Raw genomic sequence first — 20,034 nt, forward strand, 5'->3', positions numbered from 1 at the left:
ATACTATACAGGCTGCCTATGGAGATGCACTATATTATACTGGCTGCCTTTGGTGGTACATTATACTATACAGGCTGCCTATGGTGGCACATTATACTATACAGGCTGCCTATGGTGGTATATTATACTATACAGGCTGCCTATGGTGGTATATTATACTATTCAGGCTGCCTATGGGGGCGCACAATATTATACAGGCTGCCTATGGAGATGCACTATACCATACAGGCTGCCTATGGTGGTACATTATACTATACAGGCTGCCTATGGTGGTATATTATACTATACAGGCTGCCTATGGGGGTGCACTATACTATACAGGCTGCCTATGGAGATGCACTATATTATACTGGCTGCCTATGGTGGTACATTATACTATACAGGCTGCCTATGGTGGCACATTATACTATACAGGCTGCCTATGGAGATGCACTATATTATACAGGCTGCCTATGGTGGTATATTATACTATACAGGCTGCCTATGGTGGTATATTATACTATACAGGCTGCCTATGGTTGTACATTATATTATACAGGCTGCCTATGGTGATCCACTATACTATACAGGCTGCCTATGGGAATGCACTATATTATACAGGCTGCCTATGGGAGTGCACAATATTATACAGGCTGTCTATGGAGATGCACTATATTATACAGGCTGCCTATGGGGATGCACTATACTATACAGGTTGCCTATGGTGGTACATTATACTATATAGGCTGCCTATGGGGATGCACTATACTATACAGGTTGCCTATGGTGGTACATTATACTATACAGGCTGCCTATGGGGATGCACTATACTATATAGGTTGCCTATGGGGGTGCACAATATTATACAGGCTGCCTATGGGGATGCACTATATCATACAGGCTGCCTATGGGGATGCACTATATCATACAGGCTGCCTATGGGGATGCACTATATTATACAGTCTGCCTATGGGGATGCACTATATTATACAGGCTGCCTATGGGGGCGCACAATATTATACAGGCTGCCTATGGAGATGCACTATACTATACAGGCTGCCTATGGTGGTACATTATACTATACAGGCTGCCTATGGTGGTATATTATACTATACAGGCTGCCTATGGGGGTGCACTATACTATACAGGCTGCCTATGGAGATGCACTATATTATACTGGCTGCCTATGGTGGTACATTATACTATACAGGCTGCCTATGGTGGCACATTATACTATACAGGCTGCCTATGGTGGTATATTATACTATACAGGCTGCCTATGGTGGTATATTATACTATACAGGCTGCCTATGGTGGTATATTGTGACGACTCCTGGAGTGGACCCTCTGGGTCGTGACACCAACCCTCCCAGGGCGAGCTGACCTAGTGAAGACCACCCCCTATACAGGGAGTGTCAGGGTCAAGCCCCAGGGGGTGAGGCACCACGACTGCTGGCACCAGGCGGCCGGCTCACAGGAGACACGAGTGGGTGAGAGTGTCTGCAGGAACGTGTAAAGTGTGGACACGGGAACACGTGGTATACAGAGACTTCGTTCGTCCGGGTGTGAGTGAAGCAGGAAGCGTGCAAGGAGCACGTCAGAGCACTGAGTCAGGCAGCAGGTGTGCCAGGAGGTGTAACAGAGTAAGAGACTGAGTACAGGATCAGAGTGTGTGCCCGGAGGCACAACTGAGTATAAGACAGAGCACGGAATCAGAGTGTGTGCCAGGAGGCACGACTGAGTATAAGACAGAGTACAGGGTAAGAGCGTGTGCCAGGAGGCACAACCGAGTATGAGACAGAGTACAGTGTCAGAGCATGTGCCAGGAGGCACAACCGAGTACGAGACAGAACACAGGGTCAGAGCGTGTGCCAGGAGGCACAACCAAGTACAAAGCAGAGTGCAGATTCAGAGCGTGTGCCAAGAGGCACAACAGAGTGCAAGGCAGAGGACCTGAGTACAGCGCACAGCCAGGCAGGGACACGGCAGACCAAGCCAGGAAGCACAACAATAATCAGGCACCTCCCCTAGGGGGAGGTCGTCTGATATAGCACATGACTACTACTGGTTCCGGGTCAGGAACTAGCCAGAAAGCACATGACCACTACAGGTTCCGGGTCAGGTCCTCCATTACCATAGAGAGGACCGAGCCCTATACAGCACTGACAGGAGCGCGCAAGCGCAAACGTGACATGTAGGAGGAGGCCCGGGGACGAGAGCTGCGCGTGCGCACCCTACGGGACCCCCGGAGTGACCGCAGCTCCGGAAGAGATGACGTCGGGACCGAGGTCCCGCCCCCAGGTGAGCACGGCGTGACAGTACCCCCCCTTTACGCCCCCTCTTTCTAAAACTGGAGAGGAACTTAGACAAAATATGGGGTGCGTGGATATTCTCCCTGGGTTCCCATGACCTCTCCTCGGGGCCAAAACCCTTCCAATCGACCAGGAACATGGTTCTCCCTCTTACCTTCTTCATGGCCAAAATGTCATTCACCTCAAACTCATCCCCCAAGCCAACAGGCTGGGGTGTGTGGCCTGGAGAAGGATGAAATCAGTTAAGAACCACAGGTTTTAGGAGAGACACATGGAAGGAATTGGGAATACGGAGTGAAGGAGGCAGCTTCAATTTGTAAGCAACATCATTAATCCGCCTGAGGACCTCAAAAGGACCAATGTAACGGGGACCCAGTTTGTAAGATGGTACCTTAAGGCGGACGTATTTGGTGGAGAGCCACACCTTGTCACCAGGGAGAAATGGAGGAACGTCCAGGCGCCTCTTGTCAGCGTGTAATTTCATTCTGTCCCGTGCTTTCTCGAGAGCGGTTTTGGTCTCCTGCCATACCCTGGAGAACTCCACAGACTGAGAATCGGCAGCAGGTACCCCCGAGACAGGAAGTACCGGTAGAGGCACATTGAGATGCTGTCCAAAGACGATGAAGAAAGGAGACTTGGTAGACGATTCACTGGAGTGATTATTGTAGGCTAACTCAGCCCAAGGAAGTAGACCGACCCAGTCATTCTGATGAGCATTAGAAAAATGCCGGAGATAGGATGTAAGGATCTGGTTGGTACGTTCCACCTGCCCATTGGTTTGGGGGTGATAGGCGGAAGAGAAATCCAATGACACTTTCATGAGTCCGCATAGAGCTCTCCAGAACCGGGAGGTGAATTGGACCCCTCTATCCGACACGATGTGCTGGGGGAAGCCGTGAATCCTGAAGATATGGGAAATGAAGATCTTCGCCAAGTCAGGAGCAGAGGGTAGTCCGGGAAGAGGAATGAAGTGAGCCATCTTTGAAAATCGGTCTACAACCACCAAGACCACAGTACAACCGGAAGAACAAGGCAGATCAGTAATGAAATCCATGGCTGTGTGCTGCCATGGAGCCGACGGAATGGGAAGCGGGAACAGAAGACCGGAGGGTGGTTGTCTGGGTATCTTGTTCTGGGCACAGGACGGGCAAGATGCTACAAAGTCTTTAACATCCTGGGAGAGTGAAGGCCACCAATAATGGCGAGAGATTAAGTCCAAAGTCTTTTTGACACCAACGTGGCCGGCAATCTTGGACGAATGTCCCCAATTTAGCACTCGTTTTCGGTTATTCTCAGCCACAAAGGTTCTTCCCGGAGATAACGTGGTTAACTTGACAGGAGCCACAGTAATTACTTTGGATAAATCAATGATATGAGAGGGTTCTTCCTCTGCATCAGACGACAGGAATGATCTTGACAATGCATCCGCTCTAACGTTCTTATCGCCGGGCCGAAAATGTAGCTCAAAGTCAAAGCGGGCGAAGAATAGGGACCACCTGGCTTGCCGAGGATTGAGCCTCTGTGCGGACTGGATGTACGCCAGGTTCTTATGGTCTGTGAAGATCTTGAATGGATGTATGGCACCCTCCAGTAAGTACCTCCACTCCTCCAAGGCCAACTTAATGGCCAATAGCTCTTTGTCGCCAATGGAGTAGTTCTGCTCAGTGGAGGAAAATACTTTAGAAAAGAAGCCACAGGTGACAAAACGTCCAGAAGAGGATTTCTGCAGAAGGACTGCGCCAGCCCCAGTAGAGGATGCGTCTACCTCGAGAGTGAAAGGTCTAGTAACCTCAGGTCGGTGAAGCGCCGGAGCAGCGGCGAAGGCTTGTTTCAACGACTGGAAGGCCTCTTCAGCCTCAGAGGGCCAAGCCTTTGGGTTAGCTCCCTTGCAGATAAGGGACGAGATGGGGCGAACCAACGAGGAAAAATGAGGAACGAACTGTCGGTAGTAGTTCGCAAAACCAAGGAAGCGTTGGATTGCCTTCACCCCATGGGGCTGTGGCCAATCGAGGACGGCGGACACTTTTGCCGGATCCATGCATAGACCTGATTCTGAGATAATGTACCCCAAGAATGGCAGGGACGTTTGCTCGAAGGCACATTTCTCGAGCTTGGCATAAAGGCGGTTCTCCCTCAGGCGCTGGAGGACTTGACGCACGTTCTTTCTGTGGGCGGAGAGGTCTGGAGAAAAAACGAGGATGTCATCCAGATAGACTACCACGCAGGAGTACAGCATATCCCGGAAGACGTCATTCACGAACTCCTGGAAAACCGCTGAGGCGTTGCAGAGGCCGAAGGGCATGACCAAGTACTCGTAGTGACCGTCTCTGGTGTTAAAGGCGGTCTTCCACTCATCCCCGGAACGAATGCGGATCAAGTTGTAGGCCCCACGAAGATCCAGTTTGGTGAAAATTCGAGCTCCTCTAAGTCGGTCAAAGAGCTCCGGGATCAATGGCAATGGGTACTTGTTCTTGACCGTGATATTGTTCAGGCCTCGGTAGTCTATGCAAGGACGGAGGGAGCCGTCCTTCTTTTTTACAAAGAAAAATCCCGCTCCCGCGGGCGAGGAGGACTTACGGATGAAACCTCTAGCAAGGTTCTCCTGGATATAGTCAGACATAGCTTGGGTCTCAGCAGGGGATAGCGGGTATATCCTACCCCTGGGTGGCGTAGAACCAGGAATGAGGTCAATCGGACAGTCATACGGCCGATGGGGGGGCAGAGTCTCGGCCTCCTTCTTGTCGAAAACATCTGCAAAGGACCAGTAAGCCGACGGCAGACCTGTAGGTGCCGGGGATGGACCGGCAGAGTTCATCAGACGGACGGGCAACAGGCACTTCTCCTGACAGAACGGTCCCCACCGGAGTATCTCGCCCGACCGCCAGTCCAGGGTTGGCTCATGAGTCCGTAGCCAAGGGAGGCCTAGAAGAAGTGCGTGAGACATGGTGGACAAGACGAAGAAGGAGATCTTCTCCAGGTGCAGGGCTCCGATCTGCAGCTCGATCTCTTCGGTGGCCTGGGTAACGGACTCCAGCACGGACGTACCATTGACCGAAACAATCGACCGAGGAGTCTCCAGGGATCTGACAGGAATCCGGTATTTTTTAACCGCCTCGAGTGTGATAAAATTCCCCTCCGCGCCAGAATCCAGGAAAGCCTCCTCAGAATAACGCTTGGCACCGAGATTCAATAATACGGACACGAGCAGGGGAGGAGAGGAATCACGTACACCTAGGGAGGCCTCTCCTATCAACCCTAGGCGGAGAAGTTTCCCGGCTTCTTGGAGCAGGAACGGAGGAGGTGAGAGGAGCTCCTCTCTCTGGCTAATTCACGGGCACGTTCCTGAAACCGCAGGTCGATGCGTGTCGCCAGTGAGATCAGATCCTCTAAAGAGGTGGGAGTATCCCGACCTGCCAGTACGTCTTTGATCCGACTGGACAGGCCACGCCAAAAGATCCCTATGAGAGCCTCGTTGTTCCAACCGAGTTCGGAGGCCAAGGTACGAAAACGGATGGCATACTGTCCTACCGGTAGCGTACCCTGATGGAGGTTAAAGAGGGACTCGGTGATAGAGGCCAGCCGACCCGGCTTGTCGAACACCTTGCGGAAGGTGTCCAAAAAGGTGGAAAGCCGAGAGACGAGTGGGTCATTGCGCTCCCAGAGGGGGTTCACCCATGCTAATGCCTCCCCCTCTAAGTGTGAAACAATAAAGGCAATTTGGGCACGCTCAGTGGGATAGTGCTGCGGCAAAAGCTCAAAATGTAACCGGCATTGGTTCAGAAATCCTCGACAAAACTTAGGGTCCCCGCTATATCGGGGTGGCTTGCCGAGGCGCGGCATCGGGTGCGGGGCCGAGGACTGGGCAGAAACGGATTGTATGGCCGACAAACGAGACTCCATGGATTTCAAAAAGACCATAATCCTGGTCTGACTCTCCCGTAGGAACACCAGTTCCTTTTGGATGGAGGTGGTGGCACCAGCGGGGTCCATGGCCTGATTATACTGTGACGACTCCTGGAGTGGACCCTCTGGGTCGTGACACCAACCCTCCCAGGGCGAGCTGACCTAGTGAAGACCACCCCCTATACAGGGAGTGTCAGGGGCAAGCCCCAGGGGGTGAGGCACCACAACTGCTGGCACCAGGCGGCCGGCTCACAGGAGACACGAGTGGGTGAGAGTGTCTGCAGGAACGTGTAAAGTGTGGACACGGGAACACGTGGTATACAGAGACTTCGTTCGTCCGGGTGTGAGTGAAGCAGGAAGCGTGCAAGGAGCACGTCAGAGCACTGAGTCAGGCAGCAGGTGTGCCAGGAGGTGTAACAGAGTAAGAGACTGAGTACAAGATCAGAGTGTGTGCCCGGAGGCACAACTGAGTATAAGACAGAGCACGGAATCAGAGTGTGTGCCAGGAGGCACGACTGAGTATAAGACAGAGTACAGGGTAAGAGCGTGTGCCAGGAGGCACAACCGAGTATGAGACAGAGTACAGTGTCAGAGCATGTGCCAGGAGGCACAACCGAGTACGAGACAGAACACAGGGTCAGAGCGTGTGCCAGGAGGCACAACCAAGTACAAAGCAGAGTGCAGATTCAGAGCGTGTGCCAAGAGGCACAACAGAGTGCAAGGCAGAGGACCTGAGTACAGCGCACAGCCAGGCAGGGACACGGCAGACCAAGCCAGGAAGCACAACAATAATCAGGCACCTCCCCTAGGGGGAGGTCGTCTGATATAGCACATGACTACTACTGGTTCCGGGTCAGGAACTAGCCAGAAAGCACATGACCACTACAGGTTCCGGGTCAGGTCCTCCATTACCATAGAGAGGACCGAGCCCTATACAGCACTGACAGGAGCGCGCAAGCGCAAACGTGACATGTAGGAGGAGGCCCGGGGATGGGAGCTGCGCGTGCGCACCCTACGGGACCCCCGGAGTGACCGCAGCTCCGGAAGAGATGACGTCGGGACCGAGGTCCCGCCCCCAGGTGAGCACGGCGTGACATATATTATATTATACAGGCTGCCTATGGTGATCCACTATACTATACAGGCTGCCTATGGTGGTATATTATACTATACAGGCTGCCTATGGTGGTATAATATACTATACAGGCTGCCTATGGTGGTATATTATACTATACAGGCTGCCTATGGTGGTATATTATACTATACAGGCTGCCTATGGTGGTATATTATACTATACAGGCTGCCTATGGTGGTATATTATACTATACAGGCTGCCTATGGTGGTATATTATGCTATACAGGCTGCCTATGGTGGTACATTATACTATACAGGCTGCCTATGGTGGTATATTATGCTATACAGGCTGCCTATGGTGGTATATTATACTATACAGGCTGCCTATGGTGGTATATTATACTATACAGGCTGCCTATGGTGGTATATTATACTATACAGGCTGCCTATGGTGGTATATTATGCTATACAGGCTGCCTATGGTGGTACATTATACTATACAGGCTGCCTATGGTGGTATATTATACTATACAGGCTGCCTATGGTGGTATATTATACTATACAGGCTGCCTATGGTGGTATATTATACTATACAGGCTGCCTATGGTGGTACATTATACTATACAGGCTGCCTATGGTGGTACATTATATTATACAGGCTGCCTATGGGAATGCACTATATTATACAGGCATGAAAAGTCATAGTCAAAAAAGACATGTTTGGAAATAATACCCATAAGCATAATATCCATAACAAGGCATATGTTGTAAGGTGAGGATACATAGCCATAGATGGAATATAAGATAGGCATGTTTAAAATGCTACACTGTTGTTGAGCACCTCGCACATAAGATATAGGGATAGTGTCTATAGAGATATAAATTTAGGACTTGATGCAGGTACAATAAGGGAAAGCGGACCAAAAACCCCCAATGACAGTTACTGAATAGGCTGCCAATAACCCCCATTTTCGAGCTGGCAGCCTTGTTAAGGATATTATGCTTATGGGTATTATTTCCAAACATGTCTTTTTTGATTATGATTTTTCGTGCCAGCGGCTCTTATAGGCTGTGCATCAGTGCTCCTGCCCAATGTCATTTGCTAAGTAGTGTGTAGCTGGGTTGGGATTAGAACAAGGGACCAACGGGCGAATCCAGTATATGTATTTTTTGCATTTTATACACCTTTCACGCGATTACATATGCATTCAGCCTATTTTTGCTTTTTTCCAGATAGGCCCCTTCTTTGTATGCGGCGCTGGTGGCATTATAGGAGTTTCATTAAATATCTCAGTTGCGCTTTATCATGGTAATAGGTTGACTAATGTCACATTTAGCTCCTTTGCTTCATATATTTCACATTACTCAATATAGTACATCTTGAATGTATGCCCCTACCGTATTTTTCGGACTATAAGACGCACCGGACCATAAGACGCACCCCTATTTTCAGAAGGAAAATAGGGAAAAAAATAATGTGTCAAATGGGGGTCCGTCTTACAGTCCGAATTCAGCTTACCTGGGAAGGGATCCGGCACAGGTGGAGGAGTAGTCACAGGGGTCATTCAGTGGTCCAGGCTCGTGCGGTGGCGGCTCTGTGCTGGGGCAGGTTGGTTGTGCTGGGGCAGCTGCGCTGGGGCAGGTGGGCTGTGCTGGGGCAGCTGTGCTGGGGCAGGGGCAGCTGGGCTGTGCTGAGCTGGGGCAGGTGGGCTCTGCGGGGTGAGGGTGGCCGCCGCCATGTTGCGGTGGCCTCCGGGAACATGGACGCCGGGAAGATGGCCGCCGGTCCGGGGACGGCGCATGCGCAGGTTCAGATCTCGTCCCGGCGCCCAGCAAGGGATGTGCGGGGCCTCCGGGCTGCGAGGAAATGCCGGCGGAGCCGCCGCCCCTGCACTGGAGCACAGCCCGCTGCCACCACCGCACCGCAAAGCCCCTGAGGTTAGTACATTGCGACCATAAGACGCACCCCCCACTTTCCCCCAAAATTTTTGGGGAAAAAAGTGCGTCTTATGGTCGGAAAAATACGGTATTTCAGGTGCCTTCATTGTGCGGGTGCCTTTCATTTGATAGCGCCATTATACCGTATTTGCTGCTTAAATATTTGATCAAGTTAGCAATGACTGCACCACGCCTGACATACCCCTGGCTATACACGCGGTGTTGGTTTATTTGCTTTCATTGAGCAGGCATTGATCATGCTCGGTGATACCATTCACCATACTATGTCTGGCATATACTTTGGACGCATTCGTACTGTTTGTCTCCCCTGTTTCGATTGCGCAGGCGTTCATCTTGCCCGGTGATATCATTGATTTTCAACAAGCTTTATTGTTCTGTGAGTAACGCTGACAAGATGGCCGCGGCCATGCAGCGTCTATCTGCCTCATGGGTTAGTATCAGTCTTTGATTTTGGTAATTATGTATCATGTGTGACTGCACTATATATATATATATATATATATATGGCACATACTTTCCTACAGCGCTTTATCTCCCCTGAAGAAGCCACACAGCGTGTGGCGATACGCGTGGGACCTTGCTCCCCCCACTCCCTTACCCCACCAGCTGCTTCCAGCAATTTCTGGCATTATATATCTTTATGCTGAATATCGTCTGGTCCCTATGCATCTACAGGGTCTATAAGCTTTCCTTTTTTGGGTCAGGTATTGAACAATTGTGTGGGCTTTTTTTTTTTTTTTTGCCCTGTTAACTCTTTTTTGGCTTATATGGTGCTGTGAATAGCGGCTTTTTACATCTCACATACACAGACCTTTTGGTCTATGTATGACTACACTATTTTACATACAATGTTTGCAATATTCCATGTGTTGAGGTGGCTTGTTTGATATTTACCCTATGTGGGGTTTTTCTGCTGTGGGAGTATCATCATATCATGATTTGAGATGCATCCTTTAATCTGTTTTTAATGTTTTTTGCTGTTTTGTGTATGTGTCAGGTATTGATGTATAAATGAAATTTACCTTTTGTACATTTTGTGGAGTTCCCATATGTAGATATATTGCTTTTCTCTTTTGTTCTTTCTGCCTCAGGAATACATCCCTCATCCTCCCTTCTGTGGGCACTGCATCCTGGGATCTTCTGCGCAGGCGAGCCACTGTGACCTCCGGTGTGTGCTCCAATAAGATGCTTTCCCCACTTCTTCCCTGCATAGTCATCGCTAGGAACCATATGTTGTCAGGAAATATGACGTATTTGGTTCTTTATTGTAACAGAGCTAGATGTACGTGACCTGCTTATGACATGCCAGCTCAACACCCACACATGCTTCCCTTCCCCCCGTTAGGTTGGTGTAAAGGACACATAGCTGCGAGTCAATCTAAAACATTTATTCCCCACTTACCGATGAAGTTTGCAGGCACTGGCAGTGAACCAGGACCAGGAAGTGTCTGAGTGAAATGAAGGGTCAGCACTAGGACCCAGCATGCCTGAGACAATCCAAGCGTCCCATGCATAAAATGGCAACCCAGCAGGCAGAGCAGATGCTCCTCAGGTCAGTGAAGCCTACACTGCAGGAGGGAGATTCTGCAACTGGCTACTGTGCTGCCAGCATGCAGAGTCTCCATCAAGCTGGGGAGCAGGCATTTTGCTGCTCTACTGCTGTGTAGTGTTCTGCCTCATCACAGCAGTGGCTCCGGCTCCCGGTGGGCTCCTTCATGCGACAGGTCGTGGGGCGACGTTCCTCTCTGCCCCCCCCACTAGCTACGGTACTGGTGCTAATACAACATGACAATATTTAGGAGTATCTCACCAAACTCCACTACAATCCATAAATCCCCATGTCCCTTTTAACCCCTTTATGACCCAGCCTATTTTGACCTTAATGACCTGGCCATTTTTTGCAATTCTGACCAGTGTCCCTTTATGAGGTAATAACTCAGGAACGCTTCAACTGGTGCAAGCGATTCTGAGAGTTTTTTCCTGACATATTGGGCTTCATGTTAGTGGTAAATTTAAGTCGATAATTTTTGTGTTTGTGAAAAAAATCAGAAATTTGACGAAAATTTCACATTTTTCAAATTTTGAAATTTTTATTCTGTTAAACAAGAGAGTTATGTCACACAAAATAGTTAATAAATAACATTTCCCACATGTCTACTTTACATCAGCACAATTTTGGAAACATTTTTGTTAGGAAGTTATAAGGATTAAAAGTTGACCAGCGATTTCTCATTTTTACAACAAAATTTACAAAACCATTTTTTTTTTTTAGGGACCACCTCACATTTGAAGTCACTTTGAGGGGTCTATATGGCAGAAAATACCCAAAAGTGACACCATTCTTAAAAACTGCACCCGTCAAGCTGATCAAAATTACATTCAAGAAGATTATTAACCCATCAGGTGCTTCACAGGAACTAAAGCAACATGAAAGGAAAAAATGGACATTTCAATTTTTCCAACCAAAATTTTCTTTTAGCCTCAATTTTTTCATTTTCACATGGGCAATAAGATAATATGGATCCTAATATTTGTTGGGCAATTTCTCCTGAGTACATCGATACCTCATATGTGGTCATAAACCACTGTTTGGATGCACGGCAGGGCACGGAAGGGAAGGAGCGCCATTTGACTTTTAGAATGGAAAATTAGCTCCAATCATTAGCGGTTGCCATTCGCGTTTGGAGAACCCCTGTGTGCCTAAACATTGGAGCTCCCCCACAAGTGACCCCATCTTGGAAACTAGAACCCCAAGGAACTTATCTAGATGTGTGGTGAGCACTTGGAATCCCCAAGTGCGTCACAGAAGTTTATAACGCAGAGCCGTGAAAATTTAAAAAAAAATCCACAAAATTAATTATTTAGCCCCCCATTTTTTTATTTTCCAAAGTGTAACAGAAGAAATTAGACCCCCAAAGTTGTTGTGCAATTTTTTCTGAGTACACTGATGCCCCATATGTTGAGGTAAACCACTGTTTGGGTACACGTCGGGGCTCGGAAGGGAGGGAGCACTGTTTGACTTTTTGAATGCAAAATTGGCTGGAATCAATAGTGGCATCATGTCACGTTTGGAGAGCACCTGATGTACCTAACCAGTGGAAACCCCTCAATTCTAACTCCAACCCTAACCCAACACAACCCTAATCTTAGTCACAAACCTAACCATAACCACAACCCTAATTCCAACCCTAACCCTAATTCCAACCCTAGCCCTAATGGAAAAATAAAAATAAATATATTTTCTTTATTTTATTTTTCCCTACCTATGGGGGTGATAAAGAGGGGGATTATTTACTATTTTTTTTATTTTGATTACTGTGATAGGGTCTATCACAGTGATCAAAATGTACCTGTAATGAACCAATCTGCCTGCCGATTCGGTGGGGGCACTGCGCATGCGCCCACTATTTTGGAAGATGGCGGAGCCCATGGAGGAAGACAGAGGGACATCGGGATTTTGGAGGTACCAAGGGGGGGAAATCGGAAGGCGGGGGGGAACAAATACTGACGGCGGCAGATCGCCCATGGTCTCCAGCAATGGTCAATGATATTGCAGCATTGGCCATGGCTGGATTGTAATATTACACCAAGTTTCATTGTACCTGTGGGTTGGGTGACCTTTCATTGACCTCGGACACCCGAACTGCAGGAGCGCGATCAATTCATGACACAGCATATGCGTCATAGGTCGGATTGGCACCGACTTTACTGACGCACACACTGTGTCACAAGTCGGGAAGGGGTTAACTAATGTTACTCACTAAACTCTTCACATATTGACAACTATTGTCCTTGTCACAGACACTACTTACTACCATATGACACCACTTATTTACTCTCACAGTGCCCTGCAGCTACTCCTATTAACCTTTGTGTATGCTAACCATACCGGCTAATGGCTCTGATGTCATTTTATGTCTCCATTCTGGCTACAGCTCCCATAATGGCATCTCATTAGCTGCAAAGTTAGTTGGCGAAAGTTTTTCCACGATGGCAGCTCAGTCCGACATGGCTGTTCAACATATTTAGTATTGATCATTCTCGTACAATTAGTGTTTTCATTTTAATGTGGCAAAATATGAGGAATGACAAGGGGTTGTCCTAGTAGTGGTCAACACTTTAAGAAGATACAATTTTCAGTTTAAATATTTCCCTCATTAAGAGCATGAAAAAGGCTTCTTCCCTGTGTGATTTCTTTGGTGACTAAGAAGAGATGATTTCTTCACAAAACATTTTCCACATTCTGAACATGAAAAAGGCTTCTTTCCCGTGTGAGTTCTCCGGTGGCTAACAAGATTTGATTTCCGGTTAAAACATTTTCCACATTCTGAACAGGAAAAAGGCTTCTCCCCCGAGTGAATTATCTGGTGATTGACAAAATCTGTTTTCTGTTTAAAACATTTCCCACATTCTGAACAGGAAAAAGGCTTCTCCCCTGTATGAGTTCTGTGGTGTATAACAAGCCGTGATTTCTTGCTAAAACATTTCCCACATTCTGAACATGAAAAAGGTTTCTCTCCCGTGTGTGTTCTCTGGTGGCTAACAAGATTTGCTTTCCGGTTAAAACATTTTCCACATTCTGAACAGCAAAAAGGTTTCTCCCCTGTGTGAGTTCTGTGGTGATTAACCAAATCTGATTTCTGGTTAAAATGTTTCCCACATTCTGAGCATGAAACAGGCTTCTCCCCTGTGTGGGTTCTCTGGTGGCTAACAAGACTTTCTTTCCGGTTAAAACATTTTCCACATTCTGAACAGCAAAAAGGTTTCTCCCCTGTGTGAATTCTTTGGTGATTAACCAAAGCTGATTTCTGGTTAAAATGTTTCCCACATTCTGAGCATGAAACAGGCTTCTCTCCTGTGTGGATTCTCTGGTGCTTAAAAAGATTTGCTTTTCGGTTAAAACATTTCCCACATTCTGAACAGGAAAAAGGCTTCTCCCCTGTGTGAATTCTCAGGTGCTTAACCAAATCTGATTTCTGTTTAAAACATTTCCCACATTCTGAACAGGAAAAAGGCTTCTCCCCTGTGTGAGTTCTCTGGTGCTTAACCAAATCTGATTTCTGGTTAAAATGTTTCCCACATTCTGAGCATGAAACAGGCTTCTCTCCTGTGTGGGTTCTCTGGTGGATATCAAGATGCGCTTTGTGGTTAAAACATTTCCCACATTCTGAACAGGAAAAAGGCTTCTCCCCTGTGTGAGTTCTCTGGTGCTTAACCAAATCTGATTTCTGGTTAAAATGTTTCCCACATTCTGAGCATGAAACAGGCTTCTCTCCTGTGTGGGTTCTCTGGTGGATATCAAGATGCGCTTTGCGGTTAAAACATTTCCCACATTCTGAACATGAAAAAGGCTTCTCCCCTGTGTGAATTCTTTGGTGTATAACAAAATTTGATTTGCTGTTAAAACATTTCCCACATTCTGAACATGAAAAAGGCTTCTCCCCTGTATGAATTCTTTGGTGTATAATAAAATATGATTTGCGTGTAAAACATTTCTCACATTCTGAACATGAAAATCTATTCTCTGCTGAGTGAATTTTTCCATGCTTAAGAAAAGTTTTTTTGAGAAAACTATTTCCATATTCTGAATATGAAAATGGCTTCTTTCCTTTAGAATCAATTTGTTTTTTAATGCTTATATTGTTACTTTGATCTTCCTTAGTGGTTGGTAATGGACCAGAAAACAGAACCTGTTTCAAAGGATCAGATGACAGATCATTGCTGTGCAGTGATGATGGTATATCTGGAGTAATGGCATTCATTTCAACTGTATCCTGTACGATCTCAAGATCAATCGATTTAAAAACTGAAGATGTCAGCTGTCCCTCTGATCTCCTGGTACAGTCATCTGCTAAGAATAAAACCAGTTATTAATTTTTAATAAAACATCCTTACATTTTATACTTTTGAACATTTCTACTTAACTTGTAATTTTTACGGACAGATTATGTAAAAATATTGAATATTGAACTATTCATCAAGACAATGACAGTTCACAGCCTAATCGAAAGCCTCATAGCAAGAACCAGTGGATCGTGGTGTTCAACAGTTTGTTCATACTGCCTCCCAAACATGGAATAAAAAGCCACCAAACAATGTTATGTAGGTGAAACTTACCTCACAAAATACAAGACACAACTAAGGGCCATCATCTGTCTTGTGAAAAAAACAGAGGTTTCCACATTATTAGTGGCACAAAAGCTCTTAAAAAGCAACATGGCTTCCATCAACCAATCCAGCAATATCCAATCTCCCAAAGTCAAATTTCCACTCGCTTCTGAGCCTTGCAGTGTGACCAAACCACATTTAGCATCCATATATTTGGCATTACTATAGTGAGACGAACCCACTTAATTAACGGTGTGTGCGCCTCCTGGAGCACAATCTGGGCACTATGTGTTGGATAAAAAATGGCAAATGTGCAATTTTCACGTTGCAACATCCAATGCGAGCTAATTTCTGTAAAGTGGTTGTGGAGTCTAAATAGTCACTACTCCCATAGAATAATTCACTGAGGGTTATATTTTCAAAAATGGAGTAATTTTATGGGGATTTTTACTGCTATAGTTTTCTGTAATTTTGTTATATTGCCTCACTTATGTGAGTCTGCAACTACCTTTAAAAGAAGGTCTCCATTACCTCTTCCAAATGCCTGAGATCTAAATTTAAGACACCTCCGCTCTGCACTATTATAAAAAGTTCTCTATGAATGTCTGATATTTCTTCTTGCAACTCATCTGGCAGAAAATATTGGCCCTTAGTTAAGATTGCCAAGAGCCACCAAGCTACATGCTCCAATTACCCAGAGAGTTTTCATCAGGAGAACAGGAAACCAATGGACCGTACAAATTATTTTCCAACGTCTCTTGAATCTGACAATACCTTATATATGTTTCTACACTACTGTCTGGGCACATGGCAGGGTTAAGAAAGGAAGGAGCGCCATTTAGCTATTTGAACATAGAGCTTGCTGGAATAGTTTGCTGACACTATGCATTGGGAGCACTGTTGGTGATTACCTGGCAGATCAAAAGATGGCCACCACGAGAAGGCTTGGCTCTATCTACTCCATTTTCTAGATCCCAGGGATTGCCTTGCTCATCACACTTAAACCCCTCTACATGGATCTGGACTTACACAGAGACCCCTAGGCTTGGGCCATGGTGTTACCTACTATTCTGTGGTGTCAGATTGTAAGAAGAATAGTAAGGTAGTTGGGTCAGAAGGAGGAGGGCAGAGAAAGTACAAAATCAGAAGACGCAAGAGTAGTCAGTAAGCAGTCTGGGCTCACAACAGGAAACGAATATACTAGCAGGAAGCGGAGCACAGAGGACTGACGGGAGGAGAACAAGGCTGTATCTGGCAGCTTCCGGCAATATGCTTCAAGCTTTAGTAGGGTTTGGTGCTTTCTTATTGGCTTAAGGAGGTAGCAGATGGCTCCAGCTGGACAGCACACAAACCCATACTGCCAGACTGGATGGTACTACTGGTCTCATACACTCTAATCTTAGTGGCTGGACAGAACCAGCGCCATCCAGAGCTTCTGGTTTTCGACGTCTCCTCTATCACCAGCAACGCCTGCACAATAAATAAGGCACTAGACCAAAAAGAGCAAAGAGGACATACAAAGTAGCAGGGATCACCTTAGAAAAATAACAATTTTATTTCATAGGACATACAAAACACCACAAAAAAATATAAAAACACATAAAATATACAATGGTTACCACACGTAACCTGTATAAAAGAGAGCATTACATAATCCTATACCATAATTGTATAATGTATAGATTCCTAAATGGAAATCGGTACAGTGTACAGCCTGTCAATTACAGAAATCTACAATAAATGAACATATAGTTATACAGCTCTATTACTGGGAGGTAGGATATAAGGGCCGTAATGTGGACCAAAACACGTAACTATGGTCAGAGTTGGCACCAAATAACAGTCTACAAGTGCACTGGTCCGTGCACTAACCAATGCTCAATAGGGTTAAATGTACCACTTAGATCAGAAAGTATAAGGAGGGTTAGAATAGAAATCCAAATATCCACAAAAATGATAGTCCCCCATCATACTTTACCACCCAAGGCTGCAGACAAGAGAAGGAAATGCTCACTGAACACGAGTACTCATTGGCAATATGTGGCTATGAAAGAGCAAAGTGCCGCTCCCATAACCCGACGCGTATGGTCACCGTCGTGACTTCATCAGGGGAGGGAGAACATGGTGAGGCTTGTAAGTCCCCTCAGTATATATATATATATATATATATATATATATATATATATATACACATACAAATACAATTGTTAAATCATTAGACTCACCGCATGGAGGACGCGCCTGGCAACAGCGTGTAACCGCTGGACCGGAAGTCACAGGGGCGCATGAGCAAGGCTGGAGTCATAGAAACAGCAGGCGCTTAGTAACACGCCACATAGTAAGTCTGCCCGCTGGAGCGGGAATAACGAGCGCATGAGCAGGAGTGATGTCATGGAGGTCAGAGACGCTGAGTACCGCATCTGCGCATTAAGACTGCAGGTCCTGTCCCTATCGTCTGTATAGACAAGGCGTCTGCGCAGAGCTCAGTCACATGGGCTTAGACAAGGTCCTTATGATCCCCCTAGTAGGATATAGCACAGTCAGTGTATACTTTTTTCCTTACTATAGCTATTTTAGCAAGATAACTGCAAACACTGATAACAAATTTTCTCTTTTTTCCTCTCAAATATTTTAGTGGAAATAAATCTATCCAGATAGATAACTAGATATGAAGAATAGTCACCATAAAGAAAACACACCTGCCAGATGATAATATAACACAATGACCAGATTTCACTGAATATTAGGTTTAATGCGATAAGAAAACACATATCCATTATCCATATTAACATGGAATTTGTGCAGATATGCAGAATATGATCTCAGAGAACAGGAAAAAGGAAAGGAGACAACATATACCTATAATAGGGATTCCACGGTAAGTAAGTAGTTGATCATTTACTATGTCTATTTGACATTTTACCATTAGGGACCCAAATGGTGGAAAGCATTATCGACATATAACTCTTGTATACACAAACACTTATTGGCAATAGCCATCCACTAAGGGTATTACCCATTTTCTCAGACCAAGTGGAGTCAAACCAGAGTAAACCAGTATAAATAGTGGATAAAGAGCGATCTTAATTATTTCCCTATGGCATATATTATACTCTCTGATACAAGATGTTAAATATATACAGAATTCTCTTATACATATAGTGAGATTATTTTTAGGATGTCAAGTTATTCCAAATCTAGAACCCCCTGAGCCCAGAGGGAATTTAATACATAGGATATAGACAAGTTGTCATGGAGATTATATTTCCTAAAAGATGAGGAAATTAATAGACACCCAACTACAATCTTATAGAGGCATCAAGATTGTATAAAAGATCATATAGATTCAGTCACAGCCATATTAAGGGTGGAACCCCCCCCAGCTACTTATTGCTAGCATAGTCATGACTCAATGAGATCACTGGGGCTCACACCACCACGATATTGTATTTATATGGTGAAGACCTATTTGCATGTACGCACTATGTTGCAATAATAGTGAGTAAACACCTTCAAAACAATTAGAGGCATAGACTCATAAAAGAAAACCCATTCGGTCAATGCATAAGGACCAATCTGAAGCCCCATAGGCTACATCAAATAAGACGCCAAAGAGCAGCAGCGCTGCCCAATAATCAGATACAGAAGCTCACAAGGTTAGAGTATACACAGAGGTTCATTAGAAGGTGGCTGTAGATATCTAACTAGAATCTTATAACAGCATCATAGATGTATGAGAAGATCATAAAAAAATTTATCAACACAATGCTGGGAGTGTGAAAATACCCTCAACCACGTATCAATAGTGAAATTGTCATGCCCGCCATGTCTGTTATGCCGCATGACCCCTGGAGCAGTGTGCACGTGCAACGAACTATCATGCCCGCCATGTCTGTTATGCCGCATGACTCCTGGAGTAGTGCACGCGCAATGAACTATCATGCCCGTTATGTCTTATGCTGCAAGATCCCTGGAAGTAGTGTGCACACACACCTCGTGACTGTTGTGCTACAAGATGCCTGGAGCAGTGTGCACATGCGCCTCATCTCATGGCTGCCTGCCATTGCCAGTGCGAATGTGTGTTTTACCTCATGGCTACATGCCGTTGCTGTGTGACCAGCCGTCTCTGCTCTGCCTGCAGCAGTCCTCCCTGTGTTTCTGGAGCCCCTGATCATGTGACCTATCCTAGTTCCAGCACTGTGATGCAGCAATCCTCTCAATGGTCTTGGAGGCCCTGATCATGTGACCTTCTCTATGGTCCAGCCCAGTCTGATCTAGCAATGCTATGATCCTGAGGGAACTGAACCGGAAGTCTTCTCCTGGTCCTGACCCGGAAGTGCAGTTGCTAATGCCCTATATCAGACCGCCCCTTCCTATGGTCGGGGCCTGAGTATCGTGTTACTTCCCTGCATCGCTGCTTGGTCTGCTCGGTCGCTCCCTGTATTCTGTGCCCCTGCACTCTGCCCTGTTGTGCGTCTCTGCACAAGCTCTGTGCTTGTATTCTGCCTCTTGTCTCGTGCCATGTTTTTTGTTGTCTTTTGTGCCATGTTTTTCCTTGTTATTCTTAGACTTGTAGTCCTTCCTGTGTTCTCTGCCTTAGCCTGTTTTGCTAAGTCTTGTCCTTGTTACGCTTTGCCTTGTAGTAATTCCTTTGTTCTCTGCCTTGCCTGTTTTGCCATGTCTGGCCTTGGCTATTCT

The 20,034-nt window shown here is 46.2% G+C and overlaps 1 protein-coding gene across 3 annotated transcripts in view; it reads right to left on the reverse strand.

The window, feature by feature from the left end:
* Positions 1-11,291: 11,291 nt before the first annotated feature.
* The window catches only part of LOC141059248 (uncharacterized), a 73,763-nt gene continuing 65,020 nt past the window's right edge, over positions 11,292-20,034 (reverse strand). For 2 of the 3 annotated variants that reach the window (XM_073555556.1, XM_073555558.1), the window contains exon 7: positions 11,292-15,079. In XM_073555556.1, coding sequence (XP_073411657.1) covers positions 13,386-15,079 — 1,694 coding nt within the window. In that variant the 3' untranslated portion in view covers positions 11,292-13,385. The remainder of the gene's footprint in view (positions 15,080-20,034) is intronic. The other variant, XM_073555557.1, reaches the window with a different exon arrangement.

Source organism: Dendrobates tinctorius, unplaced genomic scaffold (genome assembly GCF_039654945.1).
Source record: "Dendrobates tinctorius isolate UK_male_01 unplaced genomic scaffold, ASM3965494v1 ptg000226l, whole genome shotgun sequence".
Classification (NCBI taxonomy): domain Eukaryota; kingdom Metazoa; phylum Chordata; class Amphibia; order Anura; family Dendrobatidae; genus Dendrobates; species Dendrobates tinctorius.